At 45.9% G+C, this 17,062-nt stretch overlaps 1 protein-coding gene across 1 annotated transcript in view; it reads left to right on the top strand.

Annotated features, from left to right (window-relative positions):
• CSNK2A2 (casein kinase 2 alpha 2) overlaps positions 1–17,062 on the top strand; it is an 876,327-nt gene that overhangs the window by 262,061 nt on the left and 597,204 nt on the right. The window contains exon 3 of the mRNA XM_069654499.1: positions 9,566–9,667. Within this exon, the coding sequence (XP_069510600.1) occupies positions 9,566–9,667 (102 nt within the window). The remainder of the gene's footprint in view (positions 1–9,565; positions 9,668–17,062) is intronic.

Here is a 17,062-nt window from a genome sequence, read left to right as displayed (position 1 = left end):
CTGAGGGTACGTCATTCCTTTCTGCCTATTTTCATTTGAGCCAGAAAGTGGTTATTTCTGACTTTCTATCCTCCTCCCGGTAAGGAAGAGGAGCGACTCCATAGGTTGGATCCTAGGAGAGCTCAGAGCTTTTATATTTCTAGGATGTCCAGGGTCAGAGTGGACGATCAACTCTTTGTGGGATATACTGGACACCATTTGGGCCAGGCTGTTACCAAACAGACCTTGTCCAGGTGGATTATCCTCACCATTACTGAATATTACCGATTGGTGGGTAAGGACCCTCCTGAAGTATTGTGAGCTCATTCCACTAGGTGCGTGGCTACTGCCCTGCAACGGGGAGTTCCTATTAGGAATACTTATGATGCAGCCACATGGGCTTCTATCCACACCTTTGTTAAACATTATTCCCTGGATACAATCCCTGGTCAAGACATGGCCTTTGGTAAGGCAGTTATTTATTTCGCCATCTGATTGGGTACTCTAAATTCTTTCTAAAGTCTGTCAAAGATGTGGAATTCGTTGCAGGACACAATCCATTCGAAGAACAAGTTACTTGCAAACTGGTAACGTTCTTTCGATTGGATGTTCCTCCAACGTATTCCACATCGTCCTCCCAGCCTGCCCCTCTGGAGAATTTCCTGTGCGATTGCAGCTTACATTTACGAAAGGCTATGTGTAGTTTAGCAGGCATTGGATAGGTGCCACACGTTATGGAGGAAAAAAACACAAACTGAGGCTACGGGCGCCGTGCGTCTTATTTATAACATCCGGTGATGCTTCCTTCGACGGAGGCCTTTGAGGGACATCAACTCGACACAGGACGCCTTCTGCCGAAAAAGATTCCGAAGTACACAGCTGTGGACATTACATGTCAAATATGTGGAATACGTTGGGGGAACATCCAATCTAAAGAACATTACCAGTTGGTAAGTAACTTGTTCTTCTATCTGGCTTCCGACCTTTAAGTCCCAATCTGCATGGGCGTCTCCTGTGGAGTAGCCTGGCAAACCTTCAGGTGGTATTTCCCTTGTCAGGCCCAGTGCCAACAGTAATGACAGATTCCACCACCTACGGTAGGGGGGGGGCTAGTCTGAATGGTATGAAGGACTACAATGAGTGTCTGTCTTCTCAGTCATAAATTTGCCAATGTATTGTAATTAATGGCAGGTTTTAACGCAGAGCTTTCCTCCTAATAAAATTCAGTTTGGGTAGCCCAGCTGTTGACGAACATCAACCACAATGGTTTACATCGATAAGCAAAGGGCATGCAATCGTCACAGCTGGCTCTTCTGGAAGTGGACACTCTCATGGTATGCTGCAGGATGTCTGCCTGGCGAGAGCAGTTAAGAGGCATTTCAGAATTGTGAGAGGAAACTGCATCTCCATGGGACCGTTTTTCGGAACTGGGACATTTTGCGATACACCTGTTCACAATTTACATGAACACGACTTAACGCGTTGCGTCTGGTGAAAGGCCCTAACTCGCTCGAGTACAGCTTTGACATTTCATATGCTGGTCTGTTCCTTTTAAGCTTAACCCCATTCCCCCTCAATCAACAAGTGATGTAGGTTTCAGGAGTTAGGTTAGGTTTCCATGAACCTCTTAGTTCTAGGTTCTGCTTCCATAACCTCAAGAGCCTGTCTTCAGTTCCTCCCATTTGCCTTCCACACATGATCAAGATCCTTTCCCAGAGCCAGTGGGCAGTTTTACATCCATCCCCCAGTTTATCGGCTTCGGCCCTGAACAGTTAGAGTATGATCATTTTGGAAGACAACGTGCATATCTTAGTGGTTGCCAAATGTTTGCTTGAGACCAGTCTAGGAGTGAGTGGTCCTACTTTTGCCACTGGTGTGTCGATGGGGGAATCCTGATCTCCTATCTAGTAACTTTGTGTTCACCTTTTGTTTCTCATCAGCCGTGGATTTGTGTCCTACTTGACATGACATAGTAGGGGTATATAGAATAGCTTTACCAAGATTTCACTTTCCTTATGCCCTATTGTGAAGACAATTTGAGGGTCTGCTTCACCTATTTCCACTGGGGAAAACACTTCACATCTTGTGGGAATTGAATGTAATCCTGGCGGTGTTGACTCACAAGCCTTTTCAGACGGTGCCAGTTGATATCAGTTTGTTATCATGGACGACTGTTTTCTTACTGGCAGTTGCCTCTGCATTTGAACTTCAGGCCCTTTGAGGTTCACAGCCTTACATGGTCTTCAAGAAGAAAGTGGTCCTTTTAGGCATCTAGCTTTTGTAGCAAATGTTCTTTTGTACTGCCACATAAATCACAAAAATGTTTACCAATGTTTTTCCCAAATCTTCCTTCTGCGACACAAAGGAGACTTTACTTTCCCAATGGGCGTTTTATTCCTGAGTAGCAGAGGCAAAAATTTCAAGAGTGAAGTTACTAGCCAGGCATAAATAGTCGCCCCCTCAGTTCTCCATCTACTCACAGCAGGCTATTTCTGACACTCCAAGAATCAATTATCACTTGCCAGTGGCTACTGGTGCAGATTTGTGGGTCTGCTGAATAGGACTAAGGCTGTTTGCTCTTTAGAGTCATTGTACTCTGTGGTGTATTGTATGCAGTGGGCTTCTGTATTGTTGAAAGCTACAAACACCAAAATCTCCCTCTATCGATTTTATTATCTGATACCGCTGTATTTTGTTATACATCAGGTTTGTGGTGTTTTGCTTGCGGTCAGTTTTCAAAACAAATTAATCCAGATTTCCCAATCTCGAATCAAGTAATCTTCCAATTTGGTATTTTTTAAAAGTTTCAGTAGACTATAGGTTGCACTGTATGTTACAGAAAGTTAACCTCCCATTGCAGTGATTCCTGTAGTCTTAATTCTGAATGATCCACTGTTCACAGCGACTCATTCTTTATCTCTGCTAGCCCAGTGAAATAATCACCCCAATCGTTTCTATGCTTTCTTAGTACACCTGCCATAACAAAGTCCTGCATTTACCGGTTTTACCTTTTTAATATGTTTTGTGGCTATCTGGTAATGTCCCCATACATATCACTGGGAAAAGCCATTGGCGACATGTATTGATATGGGTTGCAGGGATGGCCCCTGCTCCCAATTATTAAAAAAAAAGAAAATGTTCAATGTAGTAATGTCTCTGCAAAAAACAGCGACTTTCTTGTCTGGGGACATTTTTCCGTGGACATTACATGGACCCTTTGTGTGTTCACACATTGGAAGAAAATAACGTATTACGACCACAGTAATTGTTATAACAGAGAAGTAACGGTTATGTTCCTCTTTGACATATTTTATAACTTCATGCATGTAGTATCGTTTTTAAGCTGTAGGAACGTGTTCTGTAGTGTTTGTTATGATCAGTATGTTTTGTTCCCACACCTAAATGAATGTTGACTGTAATCTGCCAGAGTGTTGCTTGTTTTTCACTTGCATTTTTATGTACTTATGCAACCCTTCTTTTTCCAATTTTTTTGTGATATGCCAGTTTGTTTATGCTAGCTCATTTGGTCATGTCTCTGGTTATATTATGTGAGGTTTCATTATGCCTTTTCCATTAATGTCTAATGCTCAAGCACCTTGAAGAAGCTTTAAGGTGGCAGGTAGCACTCCATGAAACGCAACATTAAATGAAAAACGCAAGATTGTAAAGTAGACCTGCAAATTTAATCTGGTAACCTCTACACCCCACTTTTGACCTAATTTCAAATACTGCCCTCTACTAACTGGACATGGTAAATGCAGCACAGGTGGAGAAGGATTCACAAGCACTAGATTATGTAGAACTCCCATAGGAGACGAGCCGCAGCCTCAGAGGATTCCTTTCTCACATACTGCTATAAACATCCCTGTCCTGGTGCCTCAAAAACTTTGGGGCTTTGCTCTTTGGGGAGCCATGGTTGAAAACCTTCATTAACCTGTCCTTCCCTCCAGCTTTCCTGTGTATAGAAACTGTCAGTTCAAGGTCCTGGGTAGTAAGTTAAAGTGGCTTGCCCTCTGTTTTCTTAGGGATGGTTTTAATATGCCCATGCTCATAATGGACTCACTGGCAATGTAAAGCTTGAAGGTTTGACCACTGCTTAGCCAAAGACGGTCTTGTCCTTAAACATTTAGCAAAAAACGTCACGCCTAGGTTGCTCTGAAACGTCTGTGGTGGTGACTTGCTGCAGTATGAAATCTTTGTTTCGAAGGGATTGTGTCCTCCGACGTATTCCTTATCTTTGATAGATCATCTCCCAGCTTGCTGGCCTCAGAAAAATGTTTCAGTAGAGGGCGATGTGCGTCGACGTCCCTCGACAGCCTCCATATCGGCGCGGACGGCATCACGCGTATAAATAGACTTGCGCAGCGTCCGTTGCTCAGTTCCGTTTTTCCGTGCTTCGTGGGGCCTCGGAATATCGTTGCTCAGTTCTTCAGTCAAATATACTTCATTATTCCTCGTGAATACTGACTCGTACTCGATAACTCTGCGGTCCGGCTTCAAAAAATGTCGAGACTGTGGAAAGAAAATGTTGTTGACGGATCCTCACAGGATCTGTTTGTGGTGCCTGGGAGTCGAGCACCATTGTTCGGAGTGCGAGGAATGCATGTCAATGACGGCGAAATCCTTGAAGGAGCGTAAGGGGAAGCTCGAGAGAGGTAAGGCAGTTAAAACCTGAAAAGTTTCCTCGGCGGAGTCGAGACATTCGTCTCCTCGCCATCACAAGAGATTCTCGTTCTAGGTCTCGAAGCAGTTCCCATCACTCTTCGAGATCTAAGCATTCAAAAAAGAGACATCGAAGATCCCCTTCCTCGTCTTCCGTTTCCCCGAAAAGGGTCTCTTGCCCCACAAAACATAGCTCTCGGGCTGAGTGGGAGGAATTCAGGAAAAAGATGCTTAGCGTCTTCGAGAAAGTACCCTCGACCCCCTCGAAGACTGCTGAGGGTGATACCCTGGGTGAAAGACCCGAAAAAAATAAAAACGCCGCCAGTCGCAGCACCCGGTGAAAGAAGCCACTCGAGAGCGTCACAAACCCTCGAGTAAAGGCAAAGTTGCGTCTTCGACGCCGTTGTCAAAGATCCCTTCGACGCATAGATCGGCGTCATCGCTGTTATCGAAGGGTTCTTCGACGCACAGGTCGGTCAAGTCGACGCCGTCTTCGACGCCGTGAAAGGACAAACCCACGGCCACCTCACAGCCAGTGGCCATACCCAGAGCCTCGATCACGAGAATGTCGTCAACAACTTTGAGTAGAATTCCGATACTCTAGAGTTCGAGGCCTCTACCACCTTTCTCGACGCCTTTTTCGATGGCTTTGAAGCCTTTAACGTCCGCTTCGACGACGTTGACGTTTTCTCAGCCAATCATGACGAATTTGGCCCCTTTTGCTCTGGAAATGGGATTTGATTCCATTTTTCAAGACCTGATCACTCCAAAGTCTTATCTGTTTATGAAGAAGGGGAGGATTTGGATCAGGAAAGACCTTTTGAGTTGCAGGGATCTGCAACTCCTGTACCAGAGGAATTTACCTCTGAGGAAGGTAGGTTGAAAGACCTCCAAGAATCCATACAGGAAGCAAGTGGGTTGGACACTTCCCCAGAAGTGGAATTTGCCAGACCAGACCGAGGGGAACATGCTGAAACCCCTTATAGAACCTTGATGGCAAAGATAATAGAGTTTATGGGGTGGTCCACACCCTCACCTGCTTTTCAGCAAGTCGACCTCACAGACATCTTGGTCAAAGGTCCACAGGAGGATCCTGTGGTGCCATTTCATGCGGCATTACAAAGGAGAATATTGGCAAACTGGGAAACGCGTGAGCTAATCCCGGCAGTTAAAATAAAAAATCAGCTAAATATAGGGTGTCTTCTGCTAACCCTGAATATTTACCCAAACACCCAACTCTCGAGAGTCTGGTTGTTCAGGCAGCTACTTCATCAGGTAGTAAATCGGCTTACCCTACTGTTCCACAGGGCAGGGATGATAAGACATAGGACTCTGTGGCCAAAAAGTCTTTTCTGCATGTAGCATGGCGTTGAAATCCATCAATGCTACTTGTACGCTCGCAAGGTTCAGCCACACACTTTGGGAGTGTGCTTCATCAGCGGCTGACTGCCTCCCGTTGGTCTTCATCGGAGTCCAGACTACATATCGAGCTGAGAGCAATCAGACTAGCTCTGAAGGCTTTGCTGCCATCTGAAAATACAGGGGAAAAATGTCCTGATAATGATGGACAACACAGTGGCCATGCACTACCTCCACAAAAGAGGAGGCGTAGGATCACTGCCACTGTGCAGAGAGGCAATGCAGCTCTGGTTTTGGGCAATTCAAGCAGGAATCTCTCTATCGGCAGTTCACTTACCCGGAGAGAAGAAATTGACGGCGGACGCTCTGAGCAGGCAGGGCACAGTCTCCCACGAGTGGGAACTAGCTCAGGAAGTCCTACAGGAGATCTTTGCCCTTTGGGGAACCCCTCAAGTGGATCTGTTCGCCACCAGTACCAACAGGAAGTGTGATCTGTTTTGTTCAAGGGAATTTCCCGCGAGAGGAGCTCTAGGGGACGCGTTCGTAGTGCACTGGGAGTTTCCACTCCTGTACGCGTTTCCACCAGTCCATGTCATTCCTCAAATGATCAGGAGTTTGAGAAGATTCCGGAGGACCATGATCCTAATTGCCCCAGACTGGGCCAGGAGAACGTGGTACCCGGACCTTCTGGACATGTCCATCTGCCCTCCAATTCGTCTTCCACTCAAGGAGAATCTTCTCTCTCAGAAGGGAGGTCAGGTTCTCCATCCAGACATCAGAACCCTCAACCTTCACGCATGGCTTCTGAAAGGTTGAGATCCAAGGATTGGGACCTCCCTGATGACGTTCTCGAAGTGTTGCTTTCAGCCAGAAGGCCAGCAACAAAGTCTTTATACCGCTGCCGTTTGTACACATTTTGCAGCTGGTGTAGAGAAGAGAATATCGACCCCTTTTCATGTGGTACACCAACGGTGTTATCCTTTCTACTCTACTTGGCAAATTCAGGCCTTTAAGTTGGCACTATCAAGGGCTATCTCGCAGCGCTATCGATCTTCAAGCGCACTGCAGAGGAGCCATCGTATTTCAAATTACCCTTAGTAGTACAATTTCTAAAGGGATTAACTAATGTCTATCCTCCAAGACCGTTCCAGGTTCCTTTATGGGACTTATATTTAGCCTTAAATTTCCTGATGGGTACTCCTTTCGAACCACTCCACTCTTGTTCGCTAAGATTTCTCCCCCTTAAAAACTGTCTGATTAGTGGCTTTAACATCTGCTAGAAGGGTGAGCAAATTACAAGCTCTATCTTGTAAACCCCCTCATACAATTTTTCATAAAGACAGTTGTCCTACAGGTGAAGCCTAATTTCCTCTCAAAGGTGGTTTCTGAATTCCACATCACTCAGAAAATTACAGGCTACATAGGCTGGACCCAAGGCGGGCTTTAAGCTTTTACATCAGCAGACTTGCTAGGATTAGGCAAGCAGACCAACTGTTCGTAGGTTACTCAAGGCACAAATTGGGACTACCGATAACAAAACAAACCATTTCCAGATGGATTATTTTGGCCATTCTGGAATGTTACAAACTGGCAGGGAAAGAGCCTCCTCAAAATTTTGGGGCTCATTCAACCAGGGGTATCGCAGCCTCCTCGGCCCTCCAAAGAGGGGTTCCGGTTCGAGACACATGTGCGGCTGCCACATGGTCCTCCGCACATACCTTCACAAGATTTTACAACCTGGATTCCTCCTCTAGTCAAGAGACTAGATTTGGCAAAGCCGTATTACATTCGGTTCATTCCTAAAAGGAAACATGGTGCTTTACTCCCACCTCCAATTACACACCACTGCTATGGGAGTCTATCAAAGATGAGGAATACGTCGGAGGACACAATCCCTTCGAAGAACAAGTTACTTCTTACCTGGTAACGTTCTTTCGATGGGATGTTCCTCCGATGTATTCCTTATCGCCCCTCCCATCCATCCCCGCAGTAATACTTCCCTTGTGGTTGCAGCTTACGATCCTTCAATGTCAATAACCAGTTCATGTAAAACAACTGTTAACGTCAAAACGGAACTGAGCAACGGACGCTGCGCGAGTCTATTTATACGTGTGATGACGTCAGCGCAGATACGGAGGCTGTCGGGGGACATCGGCTCGAGGGACGTAGTCGCGCAGCGCCCTCTACTGAAAAAAAATTTCCGAGGCCAGCAAGCTGGGAGATGATCTATCAAAGATAAGGAATACATCGGAGGAACATCCCATCAAAAGAACGTTACCAGGTAAGAAGTAACTTGTTCTTCTTTCAGAATATAAAGGGGTAACAAAAAGGCAATTTAACTACATTTTAAGGGAGTTGCGAAAATGGCAATTTTGTATTTCTGACCTACAAACTTTCGAGGTGTACAAGCTGCCCTGACCAACCTTTCTCTTAGCTTTGAGTCTGTTGTAGGGCATATCTATTTCTTTTTCACTCTCCTAGCCTCATGGTAACAGTCAAAGCATGTTAACATAACATGAGAGAAGGCTGCCAATCTCTCTATGCATACAGCAAGACAGACCTCTCACCCTTCCCTCCCTATCTACTCTGGTTGCACATCCACCTCCGCCTTTCACAAAGTCTAATGAACATATACTAAACTGCACACTCTTTTCTCACTATTAGAAGGCTAAGTGTTTCCAAACTTTCGTATCCTACTTTCAATGAGGCATCTCCCGGTCTCTCGCAAAATATTTTGACATGGAACAAACTCTTAATTACCTTTTTGACAGCTAGGTGCCATGTCTTTTAAAAAAAATTTATTTTAAGAGCTTGACCAATCCATTCCCTTACCAACAACATTCACTTTTATACACGGTGCATTCTTGACTCTGGTCAGTCCCAGAATTAACATTCTGTAGTTTGACATGGAGTACTCAGTAATGTAGAAGGCAGTGCAAATAAGGCAACAAACTTCCAGAATTGCCAGAGCCCCTCATGCTTCCAATATTGCATAGTTTACTAACCTGCAATTCCACAAATCTGCCTTAGAAGCACAGCTCCATTATCACAACGCATTTGTATATATCCGCCCCATTTTGCAGAACCATAGCCCACCAAACAGCTCTCCCTCCTTGTGTTTGTAGTTATACTGCCCGCTTTCCTGTCCTCTTTACCCCGACCTGGTCATTTTCTTCCAGCAGACTACGGTCTGGATAACCCTTGTGGGGTCTCAGTAATTCACTCTATGGACAATCCTGGTCGGTTTGATACTACTGCGGTAGTGATATGGTGCAGTATTAAAGCATAGTAACAAACACTTACTGCATTTCCTTTTTCTCCCCTTGGGCTATTGGTTTTAGTTGATACAGAAATGTGTTCAGTGTACCCCACCTCCATGACCTTCAATAAAAAGATGAGCATGCAAGCAGGTTTCCTGATATAAGAATGAAGGCTTGCTAGAATGTAGGTTATTTCCAATGAATTTATGTATGGATGGACGTTGATGCCAATGCATTTACTAATGAGCTTGAGTGAGTACAATTGTGACCATGTGGTACTCACTTTATTTTGTTTGTGTTTTAAGCCAGTGAAGAAAAAGAAGATTAAGAGAGAGGTGAAGATTCTGGAGAATTTGCGAGGGGGGACCAATATCATCAAGCTCGTTGATACTGTCAAGGACCCTGTGGTAAGAACTTGAAAGTGATGAAAATGCAGAAACAAGTGACAAGCTATCACGTGGGGGACTATTGCAGGGACTCTGGGAAAGCAAGGAACGTAGAATGCAACATGAAAGTTTTGGCATGGATGCTGGTTTTGCAAATGAATATGCTCAAGAATAACAAGTGATTTTGAGGATGCAGACAGTAACAGTTGAGGGATCAGGTACGAGCAGTTAGAAATGTTGTTGTCAGGCAGATAAGATCACAGTAGGATGTGGCATTGCTACGCGACCTACAGTCCTACTTTAGTGCTCCAGTGTTTGCGAACAGATTGAATTCAAGCTGGTTTCAGTTTTCAATATGATGCAGGGGCAGTCAAATACTATTTATCCATTTGAGGATGTCGAATGTATATAACAAATGTTTTTTCCACAAATAATGCCATGGAGTAGATTAGCATCCCTGGTACACTTTTGACATCATAGCATGCTCCAACATGATCCGTGGCAATTTTGAGAACATTTGGCAAACTTGAGCAGCACCACTGCAGCTTATGAGTTTGAAATATTTCATCAGTATTCCTGGTTAATGAGCATAACAATAGGTATATGAAACTATTACATATTCAAGAAACATTTTGTAAATTGCAACAGCCCTACAATATCTGAGCAGTATCCAGCTATATGTGAGCAGTTCAACTATAATTTAGCAGCAGCATGGTTTGACTGGCACTTTGAGCTGTGCTGTTGAATATCGAGCATCGTACAGATCTATAAAAACATTACACTTCGGATTGTAGTAATACAATACTCATATCTTTGTGCTGCAGGAGTTTTGATATTCAATAGTACAGGAACAGAAATTGGTATTAGATCTTCTAGAACACAATTTACAGTGTATTTCTCTTGGTAGAGGAATTATTTATTTGCATTTTTAAAGCGCTCTGACAGCCCGTGGGCATCAAGGCGCTGTAACAGGAATTGTTTTTTTTAGTTGTGTAATTGTCATTTTTTTTGTCTTAGTTATGTATTTATAATGCGCTTAAATACCCAGAGGTTTCTAAGCGTGGACCCGGGGATCGAACCTGTGTGGCTTCGTGTTGTCTTGCTTCCAAGGCAAACACATTGCCACTGAGCTATCCTCCCAGGATAGGCACTTATTTGCCCCGGGCACAATGCATGAAGTCAGGCAATTTAGCCAGTGGCACAAAGGTGTTTTTTTTTTTTTCTCTCTCTTTATGGGGCCCATCTTTTTTTTTTTTGGTTTGGGCAGGATATGACATGCTTTACTTACCATAATAACATTTCTGATGATTGTATCTGCTTATATTCACATGCTGTGTATAAAGTCGGACATCTAGTGGCAAATGCAGAGTATTGCAACTCGTCTTTCAAAGATCGAAAGGCGACGTCGGCATAGGTGTGTCTGTAACACTATCCCTACCGCGACGTGTAGTGTACTCAGAAATCCCCAAGCGTCGAAGTTCCTCAGATTGTTTTTTGCACCCAGCTAGCTGGTCGCCTTATGCAGAGCTATAGCAAAATTGCAATTTGTAAAAATCACGACCTTTCGTAATTTATACAACATTCGTGCCCTCTTCGATTACTGAAATACCGCTGAAGACAGAACAGACTTTGACGGCTGGCGTTCCCGGTTGATGCCGTCGACCACGTTGCTGGGCCTTCTGGCCGGCCTACACAGTCGGGAGAGTGGGGTCTGGGGGTTCCTTTCCTTTTAAGAATGTCTTTCCTTCTCCCCTCTCTCTGCCCCTTTGGTATTGTCGTCACTTCTGTTACCTTGCGCTATGGACAAGACTCCATTTAAATTTTGACCTTGTAAGGGAAAGTTTCCCTGGAAAGACTAGCAACCTCGGTGCAACAAGTGTCTTCCCCTCAACCACGCTGAAGCGTCCTGTCGGCACTGTAAGCTCCTTTGTCCTAGGAATATAAGGGAGCGTCTTGTAAAATGGTGGGTGGCCTATGCAATGCCGCAGGCTGAGGGTAGCTCCCCCGCCGAAAGCGATGAGGCCCATAGCGACGACCATGGCTCTGACGTGGATGCCATTGACCTGACAACAGAGCAGACACGCTCCAAGACGTCTGTCCCCAGCCCCGATAAGCATGACGCAAATCCTGTTATGGGGACGTTACACCCCCGTCGATGAGGACGCACCCACATCACATGGGACTAAACACACAACCCCTGGTACTGTCGTGGTCTATCAGTCGAAACGATCCAAGGGGTCAACGGGTGCATTTGGTTCCTTGATGACACCTGCCAATTCGCAGGATTGGCAGCCTTCCGTGCATTTTGTAACTAAGGGCGCCAGCAGCAAATCCCCCATTGACGCGCCTTCTAAGAGTGCGTCAACGCTTAAGAAAACTACGGTCACGCCGAAAGTTTTGACGCAGCCGCCCTCTCAGCCTTAACACCATCCCGTAATGCTGAGTATCAGCGAAAGCCTTGCAAAGATTGTTTCAGCGGCTGGTAAACGCTAGGATACGTTGAAAGACTCATCCAAACGTTGCAATAGGCCTAAAAGTACGCCGTAAGAGACACCAGAACACCCCAAAGAGCATCAGGACTTGTCCCAAGTTTTTGTCTACGACACTCAGTGAAAAAGCTTGACGTCCTAAACTACATGTTTCTTTTCCCTCTTCAGACACTTCTGGGTCATCTAAATGCACAAGGGAGACATGTGAGGGGTGTGTTAACAGGCTAGAAAAAGTTGTCTATTTTTCAGAGAGGTTTACCCCAAAAAGGCCTTGTGAAGAGATACCTTATGTTGTACCCTCAGTAACTAAATACCAGAGGACCTCAGACCCCCCCTCCATGAGGATGCCTTTGATCCTTCAGGCCCTTTAATGGTTCCTCCTGACCCTTATGCTCAGGACCCTTACACCCAGGGGGATGATCTTTTCGATGATCCTCGTGATCACCCCCCGAATTGAGGAGAGGATCAACCTGTTGGTGAGAACCCACCATGGCTATCCCCGACTCCAACCCCAGACCAGGGTGCCATTGGCCTTGATTCTCCATAATCTTCCCCCTGTGCGTCAGGCTTCTCCTGTGGACGACAAATGGCGTTTAATGCCATTCTCAAGAAGGCGGCAGAGCACTTCCAGATGTCCACAAAGGAGGACGACATTTTAAAAGAGAAGCCTCCGGCTAGCCAAGCTATTTCCCCTTCTCAATTCCATCAAGAGGCGTGTAGCCCCCTCTTAACACCCTCTCAGTCTCGAGCTGTTAATCCCAAGTGGAGAAACTATTTCGATCTTCTCCTACCGATCCCCTATATATCAAAGGTCATGCTACTCCAGACTCTGTGGTGGGTACGACTACGAGGAAGAGGGCGAGGGTCCACTGCTGCGGCTCACTCCACGTGCATAGCCAATAATACTACCCTATTGGCTAGTTATTCAGATGTCCAGAGGTACGTATTGCAAGAGGGCTTGCAGGAGGTTGCATAACCAGTGCGCACCCGCCTACTAGCAATCGAAGCGGAGGACAAATAAGTTAATCACAACATTCTCAAGAATACCTTGGATGCTGCTGAACCTTTGGCACAAGGTACCCTGTTAAACGCCATGCTTGGCTGAGAAATTCCCAGTTTATATCTGAGACTCGGGCACCTTTGATTAACAAACCCATGGAAGAATCCAATCTGTTTGGAAAAGCGGTGGGCGAGGCAGTGGAAACCGCCAAAAAAGAACACAAGACCCTCAAGTCCTTGAACCAAATTACCCAAAGACCTTTTCAGCAAAGTGGGGGTAGGTCTCACGTCCAATCCTATCTACGTTCGCCCCATAATCAGTATGGCTCAGGAAATCAGTGGTTTTCAGGACAAGGTTCTAACACCCCCACTACTTCCCAGAGGACAACGTCTGGGAAAGGGTCTCAACCCTTGGAGGCTCCCTGGCCGCTGGTAAAAAATGACTCGTCAAGGTCCCCTCTCATGCTTCCCTGGACGTGGGACGATTATTATCTTTCCTGCATGCGTGAGAGGGGATCACATTGGACCAGTGGGTGCTCAAGACAGTCACCCACGGATACTATATAGAGTTCAGCCGGCCATCTAGGTACAGACCCCCAAGATCCAGGCGCCTGACACCGGAACACCTCCAGATCCTGCTACAAGACGTCCGATCCTGCAGGTAAAGGGTGCCATCGAAGTCGTCACCGTTCTACAGGTAAAGTGTATTTATTCAGTGTAGTTCCTAGTACCCAAAAAGGATCTTAACCATGCGCCCTCTGCTAGACGTGCGCCCAGCGACCAAGTTTGTCAAACCCCAAAAATTTTGTGTGGTGACGCTGCAAAAAGTAATTCCTCTTCTCATGAAAGGGGATTACATGGCAACATTGGACATGAAAGATGCATACTTACATATTTCAATGTTGTCGGCAGACAAAGTACCTAAGGTTCATGATAGAGGGTAAGCACCATCAGTTCAAGGTCCTTCCCTTTGGCATTGCCTCAACCCCAAGGGTATTTACAAAGGTAGTGGCAGTGGCTCAGCTGCGCGGGCAATCTATCCCAGTTTGTCCTTACCTCGACGACTGGCTCATAACAGGGGACTCCTACGAAACCTGCCTAGCAAAAACTCAAAGGACCGTCAACCTTTTATTCATTCTGGGATTCTCCATAAACGAGAAGAAATCTAGCCTCGACCCCAGTTAAGTCGAGCAGTTTCTAGGCGCTCTTATTCAGACAGAAGACGGGCTCGTCTTCCCCTCCAGTGAGAGGGTTCAAAACATGCTGTTTCAAATCCCTCTGTATGTAGCCGGTCGCAAGGTGACGGTACGCAAGGCCATGCGACTGCTAGGTATGATGGCGTCCTGCATTTACTTGGTTCCTCACGTGTGATTGTGCATGCGCCCCATGCAAGAGTGGCTAAACAGCCAATGGTCAGTCCAGCGGACTATGGGACGATCTAGTGGTTGTCTCGGTAGCCCTCGTTCTCTCTTTGAAGTGATGGTCGAGAATGGGAAGACCTTCACAACCCCAGCAGTAGAAGCGCCACTCGCGATGGACGCATCCCTCACAGGGTGGGGCGGGCTCACCTTCATCAGACAGTGCACTGGGTTTGGCCCCCAATGGTAGCTTCCAACCACATAAACCTATTGGAATTACTAGCAGTGTTCAAAGCACTGAAAGCCTTTTAGACGCAGCTACAGGGAAAGACAGTACTGGACCTCACTGACAGCACGACAGCCATGTACTTCCTAAACAAGCAAGGGGGGCACTCATTCTCCAGTGCAGTCCAAACTATCTCAACATTTGGAAGTTTGCTCTCAAACACAAGATGTTTCTATTGACTCAAAACGTTCCAGGGGAACTCAATCTTCTGGCAGACTTGCTCAGCCGAGACGTCCCACTGCCCTTGGCGACTACACGAAGACATCGTCTCCAACGTTTTTGCAGAATGGGGTTTCCCAGAGAGAGACTTGTTCGCAACTCTGGAAAACTCACAATGCCCAGAATACACCTCCAGGTACCCTCAGAACCAGTCCAAGGGCAACAGTCTCTGGATAACATGTTCAGGGAGATATGTTTGCGCTCCCCCCAACTCCCCTACTTAACCAGATTGTGCACAAGATGCACCAAGAACCAGTGGCCATGATCTTGGTTTCCCCATTATGGGCGCGCCAACCCTGGTTCTCCCATCTGATGGAAATGTCTCTCTTCCATCCGATGATGCTGCCTTTCCCTTACAGCATGTTGTCTCAGGATGGGGGGGGGGGATGCTCCATCCATGCCTGCCAACTCTCAACTTGGTGGCCTGGCTCCTGAAATCCTAGAGTTTGGGCATCTCCAGCTTGAATTGATTGTTAATTTGTATAGCGCCTATACACATTTTGTTTTAAACGCTTCAAGGAGGGAGGGAACATGGGAGAAAAACAAAACATTCTAAATAAGTCCTTGCAACAGATGAGAATGTGAAAAAATAAACCATCATCACAGATAGTACTAGTGCATGGAAACAATAAGGGAGAGGTAGGGGAGGAAAAAAAGAGAATACGAGCAGTAGCATTATTATGCCTGACGACAATTGTTGCAGTGCAAGAGTGACGAGGGGAAGGGGGAAGGGGGGGTGTAGGGGTATAGGAAAGGAAGAGTTAAGGTTAGGGACAAATAAGTGACTATCTAGAAAAGGTTGACAAGTGTTCAAGATAGTACAGGGGGAGACAGACAGGCTATTATGAATGGTCAAAGGGACAGGTAATAAAAGTAAGTGCTGAGAGAAAAAAGAGGATGGGGGGAGAGAGATGCATGGATATACAGGAAACCTAACACCAGACATTGGTACTCCAATTAATGGAAACGCTTTGTCATATGGTGTAATACCGAGGACATTAATCCCATTGAATATTCCCCTACACATCGTGCTACACCTGACTCACCTGCTGGACTCCGTTCTTGTTTTCAATTCCCTGAAGGTTCACCTAGCTGCACTTTCAGCCTACACTACGCCCCAGCAGAAAATGTCTTGGTGGAAGAGCCCAGTGATTAAAGCTTTTATGGAAGGGGTTAAGAGAATGTATCCTCCCATTTCCGACCCGGCTCCCGGATGGGACCTTAATGTGGTGTTAACCTGATCTATGGGGTCTCCCTTTGAACCTATGCACAAAGCAAGCCTAAAAGCACTCGCTTACAAGACAGCCTTCCTAGTGGCAGTCACTTCCATACGAAGAGTTGGTGAACTACAGGCCATTTCTATTCTAGACCCTTTTGTTACAATTTAGAGATAAGGTAGTTCTCCGCACTCACCCAAGGTTTGCGCCTAAATTCATTTCAAAGTTCCATGTGAACCATCTATAGAACTGCCTACATTCTTCCAGAACCATACCAACGTGCCAGAAAAAAGCCTACACACACTAGATGTGCGCAGGGCAGTCATGTTCTATCTGGTAAGAACTAAACCAGTAGGGAAAACAAACCAGTTTTTCGTTTCAGTGGCTGCTGGTAGAGAAGGGGACCCTGCCTCTAAATCAGCCATCTCTAAATGGATTGTCAACTGCATCACACTCCGCTGCAAATTTGCCAAGAAAGAACTGCCTCTCAAGCCTAGAGCACATTCTACTATGGCCATTGGGGAATCCATAGCATTCATTGCAAATGTTCCTCTAGAGTCCATTTTCAAAGCGGCGACCTGGATTTCTGTACACACCTTTACAAAACGCTATTGCCTAGACACACTCTAGGTCTGTTTCTCAGGTGGGACAAGCATTATGAAGACATCTTTTCACTACTCTTCCTGCTCACATCCCACCTCCGGATGCTGCTTGCTAGTCTACGCACAGCATGTGATTCTAAACAGATTAACAAGCATTGGATTACATGCATTACTTAACGTAATAGCATTTCTGATGATTGTATCTGCTTAGATTCACATGCGCCCACCCTTCTTCCCCGCTCGGAT

This window comes from Ambystoma mexicanum, chromosome 1p, assembly GCF_040938575.1.
Source record: "Ambystoma mexicanum isolate Mex_15411 chromosome 1p, UKY_AmexF1_1, whole genome shotgun sequence".
Taxonomy (NCBI): domain Eukaryota; kingdom Metazoa; phylum Chordata; class Amphibia; order Caudata; family Ambystomatidae; genus Ambystoma; species Ambystoma mexicanum.
Note: the sequence above shows the minus strand (reverse complement) of the source record. Positions and strands in the feature narration are given on the sequence as shown.